An 18,970-nucleotide genomic window follows, 5' to 3' on the forward strand; every position below is an offset into this window, starting at 1 on the left:
GATAAAACAGCAACAAAATCAAACTCAAAAGAACAGCAGGTAGAGCAAAGGGAAAGATACAGTGCAGAATATAGTTTTCAGCATAGTTGAGCATCAGATATTGGGTCATAAAGTGATACAGTGTGGAAATAGGCCCTTTGACCCAACTTGCCCACACCAACCAACATGTCCCATCTACACTAGTCCCACCAGCCTGCATTTGGCCAATATCCTTCTAAACATATCTATGTCCGTCCAATCCATGTACCTGTCTAAATATTTAGTTCAGCGATACAGCGCGGAAACAGGCCCTTCGGCCCCACCGACCAACGATCCCCACACATGAACTCAAGCCCACACACACACACACTGGGGACAATTTACACTTGTACCAAGTATACAAACCCAAGCCAATTAACCTACAAACCTGCACGTCTTCAGAGTGTGGGAGGAAACCGAAGATCTTGGAGAAAACCCACGCGGGTCACGGGGAGAACGTACAAACTCCGTAGTCAGGATCGATCCCCGTGTCTCCGGCACTGCATTCGCTGTAAGGCAGCAACTCTACCGCTACGCCACCGTATGCCGCTGTGTTTCTTAAACGTTGTGTAAAGTTCCAGAGACGAAAGTCCACAATGGGGTAGTAATCGAATAATATACGGCACGGAAATACAACTCAAGTACAGCAGGAAGAGCAACAGGGATGATACTGAGTGCAGAATATAGTTCTCAGCATTGTAGCGCATCAGTTCCAGAGAAAGTCAGCACCTCTACTGCTGTGCCACTGTGCCCCCCCCCCCCCCCCCCCACATATCTGTAAATAATAAAAAATAATAATAAATACTTTATTAATCCCCTTTTCAGGGGAAATTCAGATGTCTTTGCAGCACACCAATAAAAATGCAACATAGTATTAAATAAGAAGTTTAACATAAAAACATCCCCCCACAATGGTTCCCACTGTGGGGGAAAGCACAATGTTCAGTCCCCCCTCTCACCCTCTCACCTTTGCCGTTTGGTCTTTGACATTTCCACCCTGGGGAGGAAGGGTCTGAGAGGGAGTACAGAGAAGGTTCATCAGACTGATTCCTGGGATGCCAGGACTTTCATATGAAGAAAGACTGGATAGACTCGGCTTGTACTCGCTATAATTTAGAAGATTGAGGAAGGATCTTATAGAAACATACAAAATTCTCACGGGGTTGGACAGGCTAGATGCAGGAAGATTGTTCCCGATGTTGGGGAAGTCCAGAACAAGGGGTCACAGTTTAAGGATAAGGGGGAAATCTTTTAGGACCGAGGTGAGAAAAACATTTTTCACACAGAGAGTGGTGAATCTCTAGAACTCTCTGCCACAGAAGGTAGTTGAGGCCAGTTCATTGGCTATATTTAAGAGGAAGTTAGATGTGGCTAAAGGGATCAGGGGGTATGGAGAGAAGGCAGGTACAGGATACTGAGTTGGATGATCAGCCATGATCATATTGAATGGCGGTGCAGGCTCGAAGGGCCGAATGGCCTACTCCTGCACCTATTTTCTATGTTTCTATGAGAGTGTAATGTGCCTGCTGAGGTTGTGTATGTGATTTGCTTTCTCTCTCCCTCTCTGCAGGTGGAGGGAACTCGTCCCAAAGCAGTTCCCCGGGCTCCAGCGTCCCGAACTCCCCGGCCACCTCCCACCACATCAGGCCGAGTAGCCTCCACGGCCTGTCGCCCAAACTCCAACGGCAGTACAGGTCGGCGCGCTGCAAGTCGGCCGGGAACATCCCCTTATCCCCCCTGGCCCACACCCCGTCACCCACCCACCCGTCCCCCCAGCACCCTCCCTCCCCCCAGCCCTCCCACACGGTGGGCAGCTCCAACACCACCCAGACCTTCCACGTCAAGCTCCACTCCTCGCCGCCGGTGGTCAGGCCCCGGCCGAAGAGCGCAGAGCCGCCCCGGTCGCCGCTGCTCAAGAGGGTGCAGTCGGCCGAGAAACTGTCCATGCCCATGGCTTCGGAGAAGAAGCTGGCCATCCGCAAACACAGCCTGGAGGCTTCCCACTCGGACTTCCGCAAGGAGGGCCACCACGCCGACATCAGCCTCCAGAGCCTGCTGGAGACGGACGGGGAGGTCCTGGGCTCCAGGGCGGACGGTGGGGAAGTGGGAGCCTTCAGGCCGATGGCCGTGAGGAAGCTGGGCCGGCAAGAGTCGCCGCTGGTCGACCGAGACATCTTCTCCAGCATCCGGCAGGAGAGGGGAGAAGGTCTGGACCCGGTGCAGGAGCTGGAGGTGAAGGCGAGCGACCATGAGGACGGGTTGAGACTTGGCCAGGAGGAGCCAAGGAGGTCCTGGTGCACGTTGCCCTGTGTCCATGGTGGGACCAACGGCAGAGGTGGGACTGAGACCCCAGCCAGGAGCAACGCCGCTTCCCCATTGCTGAAGACCTCCAGCGTGGTGAAGACTCATATCTCGGAGCCTGCTCCGGACACGGTGCCCTCGGACAGAGGGCGAGACAAGGCTTCCCCGAGCAGAAGGAACGGGGCATCTTCCCCCTCCGTCCCGTCAACGAGCAGCGACCGACACCCCGGCCCCTCGCCCCCGGCCAGACCCGCCACGTTGGCGGCGCATCCCGGGGTGAAGGTGTCTCCAGGCACCGCCTCGGTCAGCCTGACCCCCTCCCTCCAAATCGACGGCGTGGCCAAACCTCCAGATAAAACCCAGCCCAAGAAGACACCGCCCAGCGACCCTCCAAGCAAGAGACACCAAGGGGTGCAGACGGAGCCCCTGGGTGGTGGGCGCTCCCTACCGATGGACAAGGGAGCCGAGGTGGAGCCAAGAGATGCTTCCCCGGGGATAGACAACAGACCGGGAGCCATGGAGAAGGGAGAGGCGGCCAACATCCCAACCGGTGCGGACTCAATCTCAACCAAAGGTGGGACTGAGATCCTAGGGAGGACAAGCGCGGTTATTCCTTCGCCGGCGATCTCCGGGGTTGGCAAAGACGGGCAGAGGGAGACCAAAGATGTGGTTGCCCAGCCGGGTAGAGTTGAGGGGAAGGAGCTTTCTCCCCAGGATAGCATTCCTCGGCTGGCCGAACAGCAAGACACTGTAGAGAGAAGCTCCGCAGCCAACTGGCCCAAAGGCTCCATTGATGCCTCTTCGGAAGGTCACACTGTCCCGGAGAGTAGTATCAGGAAGCCTCCAACCTCCGCCCCGTGTGGACCAGGGCAAAGTCCCCCAGCTGCCCCCACCGCCACGGGTGGCGACAAGACGGGTTTTGTCAACCAGTTGGCCACGGTGGTGAAGAGTGTACTGGGGCCGGTGGAGATGGCCATTCCCGCGGCGCCTGCCACGGTGGAGAGATGGAAGGCGGCGGAGAGCGTCAAGACGCCGGGGAGTGGCACGGCCATCTCAGCACCCGCTCCTATACCAGTGTGTACAACAGCGGCGGCAGCACAGGGCGCAGACTGTCCCACTCTCCCCGAACACAATGCGAAAAACAGTCACAAGTTTTAGCAAGGGCTGCGTGCATGTATGTGTGTGCGTGGTGCGTGCATGTGAATGTGCCTGCACATGTGTGTATGTGCACGTCCATGCATGTACACATGTGCTTGTGTGTGTATGTGTGAGAGAGAGAGAGAGATTCATGTATGTGTAGGGTTGTATGTGGGCGAGAGTGTGTATGTTTAACGTACAGTATGTGTGGACCAGTGTGTGTGTGTGTGCATGTGTTTAGAGTGTGTGTGTGTGCGTATATGCTGCGTGTGTGTGTGTGCATCTGTGTGTTTTATGTGCGTGTGTGTTCTATGCGTGCCTGTGTGTTTTATGTGTGAGTGTGTATGTGTGTGTTCTATGCCTGTGTGGGTGTGGGTGTGCGTGCCTGTGTGTTTTATGTGTGAGTGTGTGTGTTCTATGCCTGTGTGGGTGTGGGTGTGCGTGCCTGTGTGTTTTATGTGTGAGTGTGTGTGTTCTATGCCTGTGTGTGTGTGGGTGTGCGTGCCTGTGTGTGTTCTATGCCTGTGTGTGTGTGTGTGTGTGCGTGTCTGTGTGTTTTATGCATGTGTGTCTGGTGTGCGTGCGTGTGCATGTAATAAATAGAAGGCCTGCAAATAACTGGGCGTTTATACAAAAATCAAACACTTCCTGAGGTGGACTTTGCAACTGGGGGGGAATTTAAAAACAAAAACTTAAGAATCTCGGATTCTGAATTGCCAAGGTGCCCGTTCAGTTGAAAAACAAATTGCAAACATTTCAGAGGAATGTGAAAGGTTTCAAGAATATTTGTGCTTCAGCTTCAGGTAGCTGCATGTTTGTGTGTATAATATACTGGTTAAAGTGCATTACATGCCTAAACTGCTTTCACATGTCATATACTTAAATATTCAGAAGTGCTCTTGTATAAAAGGGGTCAGTGTGTAAATTGGTTGTGTAAATTGGCTGCAGATTCGAACCCCTCGCAGTCTGAGGAAGTGTTTCAAGATTCAGAATGAGCGTTGCGTTTCTTCTTAAAGGGACCCTGCCACCTGTGAGCTTCTGCCTGGGAAAGCAAGTGTGCTTGATCCAGCTCTTGCATCCTCTCTTCCCAATGTGGAATTGTTAATTCCTGGGACGTGGGCTTCTGTGTGCAAGGGCTTCTCATGTAGGCCATCTCTTGGCTGGTGTCAGAAGACGGCTTGCACACCCACACCAGTAGCCCCTTGTGTAGGTTAGACCCGGCAAGGACATACGTGGGCCAGATGAGTTGTTACAACAGTGTGTGTGTCAATGCATGTTCCTGTTCTAAAGCACTTCTGCGGCCTGGCTTTTGATGGCTATTTCTGTTGCCTGACTCCGACTGTTAAACTAGATGGCGAAATTGCAACCCGGCAGGAGATCCACGCTGCATAAGCAGGCAGATTATCACACCGGGAGGTGGGACTGGGGTGGAGGTGAATCAGGCTGAACCCGAGCTCCTGGAAGGACCATTCCGAAGCCCTGCAACAAAAGAGGAAGCAGCTGATCCTAGATGTGGTGGTGCATGATATCCAGCTTCAGTATCTTCTGCCTGATGAAAGAGGAGAGAAAATGTTAGACCAGGGTGAGAAAGGTCTTTGACTAAAGATAAACACAAAAAGCTGGAGTAACTCGACGGGCCACACAGCATCTCTGGGGAGAGAAGGAATAGGTGATGTTTCATCAAAAAATCATAAGTGATACGAGTAGAATTAGGCCATTCGGCCCATCAAGTCTACTCCTCCATTCAATCATGGCTGATCTATCTTTCCTAACCCCATTCTCCTGCCTTCTCCCCATAACCCCTGACACTAATCAAGAATCTATCTATCTCTGCCTTAAATATATCCATTGACATTGCCTCCACAGCCTTCTGTGGCAAAGAATTCCACAGATTCACCACCCTCTGATGAAATAAATTCGTCCTCATCTCCTTCCTAAAAGAACGTCCCATAAATTCTGAGGCTATGACCTCTAGTCCTAGACTCTCCCACTATGACCTCTAGTCCCTAACGTTCTCCCCACACCCACTCTACCCAAGCCTGTTTCGGGTCGAGACTTCTTCAGAATCTAAAGTAGGGTGTCAACCCGAAATGTCACTTATTAGTTTTCTCCAGAGATGCTGCCTGACCCGCTGAGTTACTCTAGCTCTTTGTGTCTCTCATCGGTTTAAACCAGCATCTGCAGTTCCTTCCTGCACACAAGGTCTTTGACTGTGTTGGCTGCTTTCCTGAGGCAGTATGTCGTGTGGATGGAGTCCATTATGGGAGTCCCTCCGTCTTCTCTCCTCCCCGGCCTAACTCATCCCATGTGTTTGCATGTGGTCCGTACCTCTCTTCCCTCTCTCCTCTCCCTATTCCCAGCAGGTGGGATTGGATCCTTGTGAAACAACACGCCACCATGCATGGAATTCCAGAGCTAGCATTAACTGTGAAATTATCTCTTAGCGGTTGAACAAAGGGCATTCCTGGCCCATTCCCTCTGGTGTTCTGGCAGTAATGTTCTCTCCAAGTAAATTTGTTAGCTGGCTGGACTTGGTTCAACTCACCATCATGCTATCATTCACTTTGCCAACTGGCTTTGGGCAAGTTGTTGATGCCAGTGGGAAAATGGAGGCAAGATTGGGGCTGCTGGCCTATTAGTGCCCATGAAAAAAAACCATGGTTGCCATTTGGCTCCCGATTTTTGTTTTCTCGGACTAATAGTACTGCTACATCTCAGCGCCAGAGTCCCAGGTTCGATCCTGGCCTGTGGCGCTTTCTGTGTGGTGTTTGAACGTTCTCCCTGTGACGGTCGAAGTTTCTTCCAGAAGTTCTGGCGGATTAATTGGTGACCCCTTAGTGGCAAAAGAATGGAAAGTGAACGTTGGTGGATGTGTGTGAGAGAGAGTTAGAGAAAGAGATAAAGAATGAGGACTTATGTGGAAATAAGAAGAAGGGAGTTGGCCGGTGGGGTTGTTTGTTGTGCCAAATGATTACCTACATCTTTGGACTAAGCATAGAAGAAGTGAGAAAGACTTGGACTGCTTATGATGCTTGCAAGCTGATGGTCGGAGAGAGCAGCCCCACTAATTGGTACATTGAAGTCCCCTAAATTGCCACATCGGAATGTGTTGAGAATAGCACTCTCCCACACAACCTCTCATTCAGCGCCGTTGGATATCGCTAGGAGATATCCTGAGGTTAAACACTAACCGGCCGTTGTCTGTGGACTTTAGCTGCATGTAGGTGGTGGGCCAAGTATGGAGGTGGCTGGATCAGTGTTGATCTCGTGAATGAGTGGAGCGGCACAACACTGGACTTCTGCACGGGAATGGACATGGACCTCAATGCACTGTAATGGTGGACACTGCAAGTCTCTGTAAGGGCCGAATGGTTGAATTCTGATGGGCCGAATGGCCTATTTCTACTCCTAACACTTATGACCTTCTGGAGTAACTCAGCGGGCCCGGCAGCATCTCTAGAGAACATGGATAGGTGGCGTCTCAGGGAGAGACCCATCTTCTCGACCCGAAGCGTCACCTATCCATGTTCATTCTCCAGAGATGCTGCCTGACCCGCTGAGTTCCTCTGGCACTTTGTGTCCTTTTGTTTCTCAAATCAGAAGCAAAGTTCAACTTGCATTTTCTGCTCTGTCATTAGCACGGGAGAGATTGGCAGGAGGTATTCTCACGAAGGCTAGGGAAGTACTCCAATGTTTCCTTTGTGTATTAACCAGCATCTGCAGTTCATCCTTTCTACACGTTATCTCAGACTATGTCTTCTCAGATGTTGCCTGCCTTGTGAACTATCTCCAGCATCTTCTGCGCTAAACTGAAGATAGTCGACTCAGAAAGCTGGAGTAACTCAGAGGCACAGACAGCATCTCTGGAGCGAAGGAGTGGGTGACGTTTTGGGTCGAGACCCATCTCCAGGCTAGTCTGAAGAATAGTCACCCATTCCTTCTCTCCAGAGACGCTGCCTGTCCCGACGAGTTACTCCAGCTTTCTCTACCTATCTTTGGTTTAAACCAGCATCTGCAGTTCCTTCCTACACTGTTCTAAACTGAAATGGGTTGTTTCTTCAGTATTTATAACATGCGGTATATATTAAATATGTATGTACTGGTTCTGGCAGTATTTCTGCAGATTGCAAGGAGCAGCTGGCTTGCTTGCGAGCCCTGGGTGAAGGTTGAATGCACCGCAGAGCCTTTTCAGTTTCCATTGAAGACTTTTATCCACCAAGGCGGCACTCAGCTGTCCCATCGATCAAAGCAGTGACTCTGTTGCACTCTGAGACATCGCTGCTTGCGTGTGCGTGTGTGTGTGTGTGTGAGCTCAATCCTCCATGCCTCCCGCTCGTTTCCAATGTATCACCTGTTTTGTCTCTTCCCTATGCAAAAAAAAACGAACAATCCCCGCTTGGTGCTTTTGTTTTAGCTTTCCCCCCTCCTCACTTCCCCCTGTGAGTTAGTTCATAAAGTGACTAAACATTATGCATTGAATCAAAAATGTTGCTGTCTGTAATGACATTCCTGGATGTGTTTGTGCAACATATCTGCACTGTTATACTGTAATTCTGTAGGTTGGAAGAAAAAGGTACTGTTTCTTAAAAAGAAAAAAAAATGTGAATTATTACTATTTAATATATATATATATGCAGTTGTTCGAAAGTTCTGTGAAAGATGAATTATTAATAACCTCAGCCGGACGATTTAAAAAGACCCATTGATGTTGGCGGTAAGGAATTGAATCAGTCAGTGTTGAACTGCATCTGCCATCCACTTGCCCATCCACTCTCCCCACTCTTTGCAAGGAGCAAAAAACAGACCACTGGAGGGGCAGCATCCGTGGAGGGGAAAGGAACGATCGACGTTCTGGATCGAGACGCTGGCCCAAACGTCAATTAACTCTTTGCCTCCACAGAAGCTGCCTGACCTATGGGTGTCAGGGGTTGCGGGGAGAGGGCAGGAGAATGGGGGTGCCACGATTGAATGGTGGAGTAGACTCGATGGGCCGAATGGCCTAATTCTGCTCCTATCTCTTATGACCTGCTAAATTCCCCCCAGCTGTTCTGTTCCTCCAGTGGCCTCACCCCAACTACTCCAGCAGTTTGTTTCATGCTCCAGGTTCCACCAGCTGTACTTTCTCTTGTGTTGCTGCTCGTAGAGTTGAGCTTTGCTTGTAACCTCTGAACAAGCCAATTAAGGCCATTGACTATTTTCATCAACTTGATACCAAGAACCTCTCCCTCCGTCTCTGTCAATGCGATACATTGCACACAGCACTAATGCCCAACCCCATCTCCATTCAGAGATAGGCACAAAATGCTGGAGTAACTCAGCGGGTCAGGCAGCATCTCTGGAGAAAAGGAATGGGTGACGTTTCAGGTCGAGACCCAAAACGTCACCTATTCCTTTCCTCTGGAGATGTTGCCTGATCTGCCGAGTTACTCCAACATTTTGTGTCTATCTTCGGTGTAAGCCAGCATCTGAGGTCCCTTCCTACCCATCTCCCCCATTCAGTAGCACTCGCTGTAGTGGCTAGTAAGGCTCGTTGAGATTCAATCATTATTTGAGCACATCGCACGGACTTTCATTTACGCCTTCTGTTTAGTGACACGGGGTCTGATCCAAATTCTGATCATTATCTGTTCACATTCAACAATGCTGCAACCACTGGTCTCAATGCAAACGTTGACCCAAGCGAAAAATGCAACAGATACTGAGGCCCGAAACAAAAATGGAGATGTTGGAAATACTCAGCAGGTCGGGCAGCGTCTGAGGAGGAGAATGTTAACTCTTTTTCTCTGTCCTCAGATGCTCCCTGTCCTGCTGTAAGGTTCCTCTGGCTGAGGAGTGATTAACAAGAGTGGTTAGACTAGTTCTCCAAAGTTGGTGAATGAATTGTAGAGTGCACAAGGTTGTTGAGTGCCCAGCTAAAAAATGCTTCTCGTGCTTCTGTCGAGCTTTGTTGGAACAGTGTAGGAGGCAGGGGACGGAGAGGTGAGTGGGGATGAGATTAAATGCACTGGGCCCCACCATCCACAGAAGGCCCAGGAGGTCCACCTGCATCTGTTGGCTTTGCCCACTCAACTAGGTTCCCAAGAGGAGTAGTTGGCAGATGGTTGCAGTGGCAGCAGGCTAAGCCGAAAAGCCTTGGCATCAGCTCAAAGTGAGGAGAGATTCTGGTGGTCAGGGGCCTTCTGTTGAAATAGGAAGAAACAGAATTTTGGCTGAATTAGGTTGGACCTTCTCCAAGTCTTGAACTAACCCTCCCATGGATGCTAACGTCATCGTATGGGCATTGCTTGCCCCTTCCACTGGCAGAACAGGGACAGACAATAACTAGGGCATCCCTAAAGGGAATTAAGCACCAATGGCTTCTCTCAGCTTGTCCTTCTTGTTTCTAACATCTCAGAAGTAGGAACCCAGTGCCAAACTAATCAATTCATGAAATATAAAATCGCTTTTATAAAATGCAATAACTCCTCTTTACCCCATGTTCAACTTCTGTACATTAATTAGCCATGTTAATATTGCTTAAAATGTTTTTTTTAATAAACTTGAACATCTTCAAATTCCATTGTAGTGAAGGTTCAGCGAGATGTCGGCTGAGGTCTGCACCCTCTCCAAAGTCCCCAAATCCTTCCTGACCAAAACTGCATGCAATACTCCAAATGCGGCCTCATTAAAGTCCTATCGAGCTGCATCATGAATTAGTTTAGTTTAGAGATACAGCGCGGAAATAGGCCCTTCGGCCCACCGGTTCCGCGCCGACCAGCGATCCCTGCACATTAACACTATCCTACACCCACTAGGGACAATTTGTTTTTTCATTTACCAAGCCAATTAACCTACAAACCCGTACGTCTTTGTAGTGTGGGAAGAAACCGAAGATCTCGGAGAAAACCCACACTGGTCACGGGGAGAACATACAAACTCCGTACAGACAGCACCCGTAGTCGGGACCGAACACAAGTCTCCGGCGCTGCATTCGCTGTAAGGCAGCAACTCTACCGCTGCGCCACCGTGATCGCCCATTCTGACTCTTATACTCTATTTCCTGACCAGTGAAGGCCAGCATTGTATATGCCGTATTTACCACTCAATCTAGAGTCAGATAGAGTCATACAGCATGAAAACAGGCCCTTCGGCCCCAACCAGTGATCACCCACACACACTGGTTCTATGTTATCCCACTTTCTCATCCACTCCTGCCAATTTACAGAGGGCCAATAAACCTACAAACCCCGCACTTCTTGGGGATGTGGGAGGAAACCGGAGCTCCTGGAGGAAACCCACACTGGGTCACAGGGACAACGTGCAAACTCCACACCGACAGCACCCGAAGGGCCTGTTTCCGCGCTGTATCTCTAAACTAAACTAAACTGATTTGAGTACAGGCACCATCCTGAATGGTCACCCCTAGTTGTGGGATTGTTGAGAAGGCATCCAAGTGTGAGTGCTGAGTACAGGATTGTCGATGACTTTGTTAACATAGAACAGCATCAGGAACGTGCTCTTCAAGATTCAAGAGAGTTTATTGTCATGTGTCCCTGATAGGACAATGAAATTCTTGCTTTGCTTCAGCACAACAGAACATAGTAGGCATGACTACTATGGCCCTTCGGTCCACAATAAGTGATAGGAGAAGATCTACTCCACCATTCAATCATGGCTGATCTATCTCTTCCTCCTAGCCCCATTCTCCTGCCTTCTCCCCATAACCCCTGACACCCGTACTAATCTAGAATCTATCTATCTCTGCCTTAAAAATATCCATTGACTTGGCCTCCACAGCCTTCTGTGGCAATGAATTCCACACATTCACCGCCCTGCACATCTGCCTGTACAGGATCCATATTATTGCATATTCCCAGATTTAGTGTGCATATTTCTCACCAACAATTATCACCCAGGGTTGAGCAACTAAGAGGACATCGCGAGGAAGAGGCATAGAAATATATTTGCACAGCAATAGATGTACGATGTTTAGTGGGATTTGACCCTCACATTCTAACACGACTCTCTGCTAAGACTAGCTTAGTCTCCAGTCTCAACACCAGCTGAGGTGGATAAGTCATTGCAAAAGATAGCGATCGCTGCAAAAATAGACGATTACTCAATAAACAGCTTCACGCACTGTGGATATTGGAGCTTCAGATCTCATAGAGCAATAATAGTGTAGATCAGGAAAATTAAAAATGTGCACCTCAAGAATCCTTTCCCCTCTAGGTGTCAATGGCTTGTATATGAGTTTGAGTTTCGTTTATTGTCACTTGTACCGAGGTACAGTGAAAAGCCTTTTTGTGTCGCGTGCTAACCAGTCAGCGGAAAGACAATACGTGATTGCGATCGAGCCGTCCACAGTGTACAGATATACGATAAGGGGAAATGCTGCTGTTGGAGCAGAGATTTAAAAGAGGGGGAGCGATTGTAACACGTGATTGCAGATCCACTACCGTGACCAACGCACAAAGTGTCGCCTGCCTTGGAGGCCATCTTGGATATTGTCAATGAAGTGATGTACAGGGGGATGGATACTGGCTGCGACACTCTGGACTAAATGGGAAATAATATCCAACAGGTTTTTTGATTGTTCACTAACTTTAGAAAAAATAGAAATGAGATTAAAATTAGAAACACGTCTTTATATTAGTGGACCTAGGAAAATCTGCCCTCATCAATAAGTTACAAGGCACATCTTCAATTACGAGTATGGAGCTATATCAATGAATCAGTATTTTTTAAGTGTTCGGTATGTGTTAGAACTGATTTGTATATATCGAATCATCTTTACAGATTAAAATAAATGAAAGCTGATAAGAACTCCTAGCTGGAGATCCCTGCATTGTGAGACAGTGGACACCGCAGGGCAGCTTGATGGAATATTTATACATTTCATATCCTTATTGCCTTAAATTTATTTTCCTCACTGCTTCTGTACTTCACTGATTGTGTGGAAAAAAAAACATTAAAATTAATTTTAAAAATTGAGCCATGTTCGTCATGATTGCATTTATTTGACCAGAGTCATGGAGAGAGAGAGAAGGAGAGAATATGGGGAGCGAGAGAGAGAATATTATTCTCCAAAAGGGCTCAAAGCAAACTGATGTGCAAGTTTAGGAAAGAACTGCAGATGCTGGTTTAAACTGAAGATAGACACATAAAAGTCTGACCCAAAATGTCACCAATTCCTTTTCTCCAGAGATGCTGCCTGTCCCGCTGAGTTACTCCAGCTTGTTGTATCTATCTTTTTTTAAATTATTATTATTTTTTTTTTAAATTATTATTTATTTCGAACAGAAAAAAATAATAAAAAGCAAGTGTGAAACAGCATACAAAAAACAAAACAAGAATATTTATAAAGTGTCATAAACAATATCTATAAATAAATGAAATCGTATGTGTCCGAAAATGAGCAGGAAGAAGCCAAAGCTTATTAATTCCCACCCCTTATTCAACTGCTTGGAAATAATCTTATACAAATTTAGCAGCTATATGTACACCATATGTACACCAGCAGCTATATGTACACCAAATTATTTACATTTAAACACTAATCAAATATTTACAAAGCCATACAAAAAAGAAAAAAATAAAAAGAAAAGAAAAAACCCTCATATACTATAGTATCTTAGTCATATATACAACCCATCACCCTATAAACACCCTTCCCAATACAATCAGTATAACAAATATCCCACTCACAATCACCTATCCTCATCCCAATATCCTTTTAAACAAGTGTTTTTGTACATCTTTTTAAACTGAATTATGCTTGTGCTAAGTTTTATCACCTGTCACAGACCATTCCACAAATCCACACCACAGATTGCTATGCACATACTTTTAAGAGTTGCTCTGACATTGAGTTATTTAAAATGATGTTCCCCTCTCAAATTATACCTCTTTGATGTGTCACTTTAGTTTAGAAGGGATCCCAACCTGAAATGTCACCTAGCAATGTTCTCCAGGGATGTAGCCTGACCCACAGAGTTACTCCAACACATTTGTGTCATTTTTTTAAAGTTTAGTTTAGAGATACGGCTTGGAAACAGGCCCTTCAGCCCATCGAGTCTGCGCTGACCATCGATCACCTGTTCACACTAGTTCCATGTTATCCCACTTTCTCATCCACTCCCTACACACGACAGAGGTCGATTAACCTGCAAACCTGCACGTCTTTGTGATGTGGGAGGAAACGGGAGCGCCGGGAGAAAAACCTTGCGATCACAGAGAACGTACAAACTCCACACAGACAGCTCCCAAGGTCAGGATCGAACCTGGGTCTCTGTTGCTTTGAGGCTGCAACTCTGCAATCTGCACCACTATGATGCACTAAAGGGTTAAGGTACAAGACTGCAGGCAAAAACTGCAGGAAATTCTTCCAAGTTTACAGGAAGAATTAATGAATCAATGCATCCTTTCCAAGGATCTCATCTATCTCTCCATCCTAACCCCATTCTCCTGCCTTCTCCCCATAACCCCTGACACCCGTACTAATCAAGAATCTATCTCTGCCTTAAAAATATCCATTGACTTCCACAGATTCTAAAGGAATTCCTCTTCATCTCCTTCCTAAAGGTACGCCCTTTAATTCTGAATGTTTAATAGAAAAATATAACAAATTTACAGATAAACTTGTTGAATCATTTAGACAGGTACATGGATAGGACAGGTTTAGAGGGATATGGGCCAAATGCAGGCAGTTGGCAGTACTGTAGTTGGGACATGTTGGTGCGTGTGGGCAAGTTGGACTGTAGGGCCTGTTTCCATGCTGTATAACTATGTCTCTATCTATGTGCCTATCTAAAAGCCTCTTAGATGCCACTATCATATTTGTTTCCACTGCCACACTGGCAGCGTGTTCCTTCCAATATCGCCATCGATGAAACCATCAACGGGCATGAACGGGGGGAGTTCCCCCCACCAGGGGTACCATGTAATCCCGTGCCACCTGCTCCGTGGTCAGTACCTTACAATGCCATGTACGACAGTGATCTCAACTTCTACTGAAGTGTGGATGGCCGTTGGCTCACTAGAAGCTCATCCACCCTCTGACAGGTCTTGTTTTTGGTCCTGCTGGGGGTCCACAGCCCCCTCCTCACCTGGCAAACCAGGTGGGGGAGACGGTTTTGTTGCCGACTGTCCGACCACGAAGCAGGTAGCACGGGATTACATGGTACCCGTGGCGGGGGAGAACTCCCCCCGACCGTGCCCGTTGATGGTTTCATCGATGGCGATAATGGATAATGGATACTGATTAAACTGATTTACTTTGTCTACGACCTTCGTAATTTTAAACACCTCAATTAAGTCTCTTCTCAGCCTTCTCTGATCCAATAAAAGCAAAACCTACTTATTCAGTGATCCCTGAAAGCTAAAATATTTCAGTCTTAGCACCATCGGTATATAATGAAGTCACGTCTATGATAGATCTTTGATCTTTAATGCATCTGTGTTAACCGATGTTATTAGGGAAAAGCAACGTGCTTGATGTAACGTCATCAAATCGGCTGTGGCCCCATGGGCCTAAAACAAAGGCCTCATCTCCACTTCTTAATGCAATCATGAATCAAAGTATTCTAAGTGTAGTTTCTATCGGTGAGGAGAATATTGATGGTATTTGTATGTTACGCTCCAGTTACTCAATACTGCATTAAGATTAACTGGATTATTTGAGTTTCAGATTAATTTTTCATTTAGTCCTGAGTCAATTTAACACTTCTATATTTAAATGCTAATTGAGATTTTTTTTCATTCCAAGGAACAGCCTTGAACGATTGGAGCAAATGCATAGTGTAGGAAGGGACAGCAGATGTTGCATTACACAGAAGGTAGACACAAAATGCTGGAGTAACTCAGCGGGTGAGGCAGCATCTATGGAGAGAAGGAATGGGTGACGTTTCGGGTCGAGACCCTTCTTCAGACTGATGTCGGGGGGAGGGGGGGGCAGGGAAAAAGATAGAAAGTGGGCGGGGCTGGTCTTTGGGATGTGGGATGAAACCAGAACACCCGAAGGAAACTCATGGTCAAAGGAAGAACGTGCAAACTCCACATGGAGAGCACCCGCAGTCAGGATTGAACTTGGGTCTCTGGCGCTGTGAGGCAGCAGCTCTACCTGCTGCGCCACCGGACCTCCTTTAAATAAGTTCTTTGCTCTAAGAAGGAACATGTCGCGCGGTGGGACTACCGAGGAGTATCTCAGATGAGCCAAGTGTCATCTTTGCAAACAGGCTAACAGCGATGGGGAAGTCCCAAGGTATTGCAGTGATTATCACGACCTTGCTGCTGCTTTGATCATTAATGCTGCTCTTACACCAGACAAGGTTGCACACAGCTTGAGGTACAGCATGGGACTGTATCTTAAGGTGCCAACACATGGCCCCAACAACCAGTGTAACAGTGGGCACCTGGGCCAGAAAACACACTGATCAAAGTCGGCCTTTCATGGCCTATTAGTTATTCAGGACTCACCCACTGAGATACAATGAACACCATGTGTTTAGTTTAGTTTAGTTTTAGAGATACAGCGCGGAAACAAGCCCTTCGGCCCAGAGTCCGCGCCGACCAGCGATCCCCGCACTCTAACACTATCCTACACACACTAGGGACAATGTTATATTTATACCAAGCCAATTAACCTACAGACCTGCGCGTCTCTCGTGTGTGGGAGGAAACCGAAGATCTTGGAGAAAACCCACGCGGTAACGGGGAGAACGTACAGACAGCGCCCGAGGTGGGGATCGAACCCGCGTCGCTGGCGTTGCAAACGCTGTAAGGCAGCAACTCTACCGCTGCACCACCGTGCCACACTCAGAGACTCAGTGTCTGAGACTAAAATAAATACAGGCCAATGACTGCATATGATTAATGGTGATGCATCATTCAGCTCTAGACACTAAATTAAAGGAAATATTAGGCAAATTAATCATTTATTTGACTCTCTCCCTATAACTCAAGTTGGTGGGTACAGACACAAGGGGGTAAATCCTACCTTTGTGCCTCAATGGTGTTAAATCTGCCATTCTCGAATCATGGTCCACTTGCATCGACATTTTAGGTTTAATTTGACTAACTGCTTCAGGCTGGTTCTGCAAATATTGTATTTAGTGTTTCCATTGATTGAAAGATACAGCATGGAAACAGGCCCTTCAGCCCACTGAGTCCAGCCGAACATTGATCACCCATTCATACTAGCCTGCCCTGCTGTTACTCCAGCATTTTGTGTCTCTCTTCAGTGTAAGACCAGCATCTGCAGTTCCTTCCTACACTACAGAAATGAAATGGATGATCAGCCATGATCATATTGAATGGCGGTGCAGGCTCGAAGGGCCGAATGGCCTACTCCTGCACCTAATTTCTATGTTTCTATGAAATGTTTTGTCACGTCTGTGAATAACAGCAGCAGGTACTGCAGTCTCTGTTTGTGTCAGTAGGGGGCAGCAAGAGTGTTGGCCACAATGCCTACAGATTGCCATCCATCCCATACGGGAGGTCATAGCTTTAAGGTGAGGGACACAAATTTTAAAGGGGATGTACAGGGGCTAGTCTGTTTACACAGAGGGTGGAGAGTGCCTGGAGCCTGCTGCCAGGATGGTCATTGAATCAGGTACGTTAGTTACATTAGGAGACTTTTGGGTAGGCATATAGATATGCAGGGAATGGAGGGATAGGGGTTATGTCCAAGTAGATAAGTGATGGTCTTGGCATCATGTTCGGCACCAACATAGTGGACTGAAGGGCCGGATCTTATGCTGTACTATGTTCTAGCTTTACTCTGCACTCATCTTCTTTGCAGCCTCTAGATTCATTTTTAGAAGCTCTTATTAGTTCTGTTCACCTATGTTATCAATACTTTTCAGCCTCTAGTCCTTGTCACTTCCTCCGCATATCCACTATTCACACCGCTCCTCTCCTGTATCCACCTGTTACTCTCCAGGCTTTGTTCAATCCCCTTGACCGACACAAAATGCTGGAGTAACTCAGCGGGTCAGGCAGCATCTCTGGAGAACAGGAATAGCTGACATTTCAGGTCGAGACCCTTCTTCAGACATCTCTAGAAATGCTTCTCCAGCACTTTTCACCACAGATGCTGCTTGACCAGCTGAAGACCTGAAGAAGGGTCCCGACTCTAAACGTCACCCATCCATGTTCTCCACAGATGCTGCCTGACCCACTGAGTTACTCCGGCACTTTTTTTGTAAACCAGCATCTGTAGTTCCTTGTTTCTCCATATTCTTTTCACATTCTCTCCCTTCACACTTGTCAAACCCAGACTCCACAGAGGAAAAGTTAGATACAAACATATTTACTTGTTGTGTGTACTCACCAGGGCTGCTACGGGTTAAACATAATTAAACACATTTTGATCTTGCTCATAGATATTAGGTGCTGTAAAAAGTAATAAATCTGCAGTAGATACAAGTGTCATGTCAGCAACCAAATTATTATACATAGATTTATTTATTTTTAAAAGCTTTTTTAAAAAAAATGAAATATGGCAATTATATTTTATTAATAGCTGCATTCTGTTTAAATTAAAATCACGGTGTTTTATTACAACAATAGATGATGTATTGTGTTTTTGAGTGTTCTGTTGCTTTTAATTGTATTTTAATTTAAATTAATTTTAATTTAAGTGAAATTCCTCGTATGTTGCAAAACATACTTTTCTCCTCTCTTTTTAACATATGGTCTCCTCTCCATCCACAAGTCCAACCTCTGCAGTTTTGGGGACAGAGCCTTCTCCAGGGCAGCTCCCAGGCTCTGGAACTCCCTCCCCCAACTGATCCGCAATTCCGTGTCCCTCACCATCTTCCAGTCCCGCCTCAAGACCCATCTCTTCACTTCTGCCTATCCTTAGCCCCACGTCCCCGTCCCTTTTCATCTGTGCATTAATTGCCTCATACTGTGTTTTGTATTGAATTCTGTCTTTACTTTGTGTACTAGTCATGTCTCTACTATTTATTTCATTCCCCTTTACATGTTTTTCCTCTACATACTCAATTTTTGTAAGGTGTCCTTGAGACTCTTGAAAGGCGCCCATAAATAAAATTTATTATTATAATTATTATACTTAGCGAATAAAATCTGATTCTGATTCTGAGATAGATAGATAGATTCCTGATTAGGACGGGTGTCAGAGGTTATGGGGAGAAGGCAGGATAAAGGGGTTAGGATGGAGAGATAGATCAGGCATGATTGAATGGCAGAGTAGACTTAATGGGTGTTATTCTGCTCCTATCACTTATGATCTTATGAAGGACTACTACTGATATTTAAACAAAGGTTGATAACGGCAGTGGTATTAAAAGCCAGTTGCATTGAACATTTAGCTAGATGCTGGAATGATTTTTAATGGATTGAAATCCTTACAGCAGAAGCCTGCCCTGAGCTATCAATATTTCAAAGACGTTTCCTTAATTATGGCCTGATAATGGTGAAAAAATGTATACTTAAATTTTGGAAAAATACATCTCCCCCAACTCTTAAATGTGGATTACAAACATGTCTGAGATGCTACATCTTGAAG

General features: G+C 46.8%; 1 protein-coding gene across 1 annotated transcript in view; it reads left to right on the plus strand.

Annotated features, from left to right (window-relative positions):
* The window catches only part of mast1 (microtubule associated serine/threonine kinase 1), a 107,960-nt gene extending 104,285 nt beyond the window's left edge, over positions 1–3,675 (plus strand). Inside the window, exon 28 of the mRNA XM_033050788.1 lies at positions 1,589–3,675. Within this exon, the coding sequence (XP_032906679.1) occupies positions 1,589–3,477 (1,889 nt within the window). The 3' untranslated portion in view covers positions 3,478–3,675. The remainder of the gene's footprint in view (positions 1–1,588) is intronic.
* The last annotated feature ends 15,295 nt before the right edge of the window (positions 3,676–18,970 follow it).

Source organism: Amblyraja radiata, chromosome 35, assembly GCF_010909765.2.
Source record: "Amblyraja radiata isolate CabotCenter1 chromosome 35, sAmbRad1.1.pri, whole genome shotgun sequence".
Lineage (NCBI taxonomy): Eukaryota > Metazoa > Chordata > Chondrichthyes > Rajiformes > Rajidae > Amblyraja > Amblyraja radiata.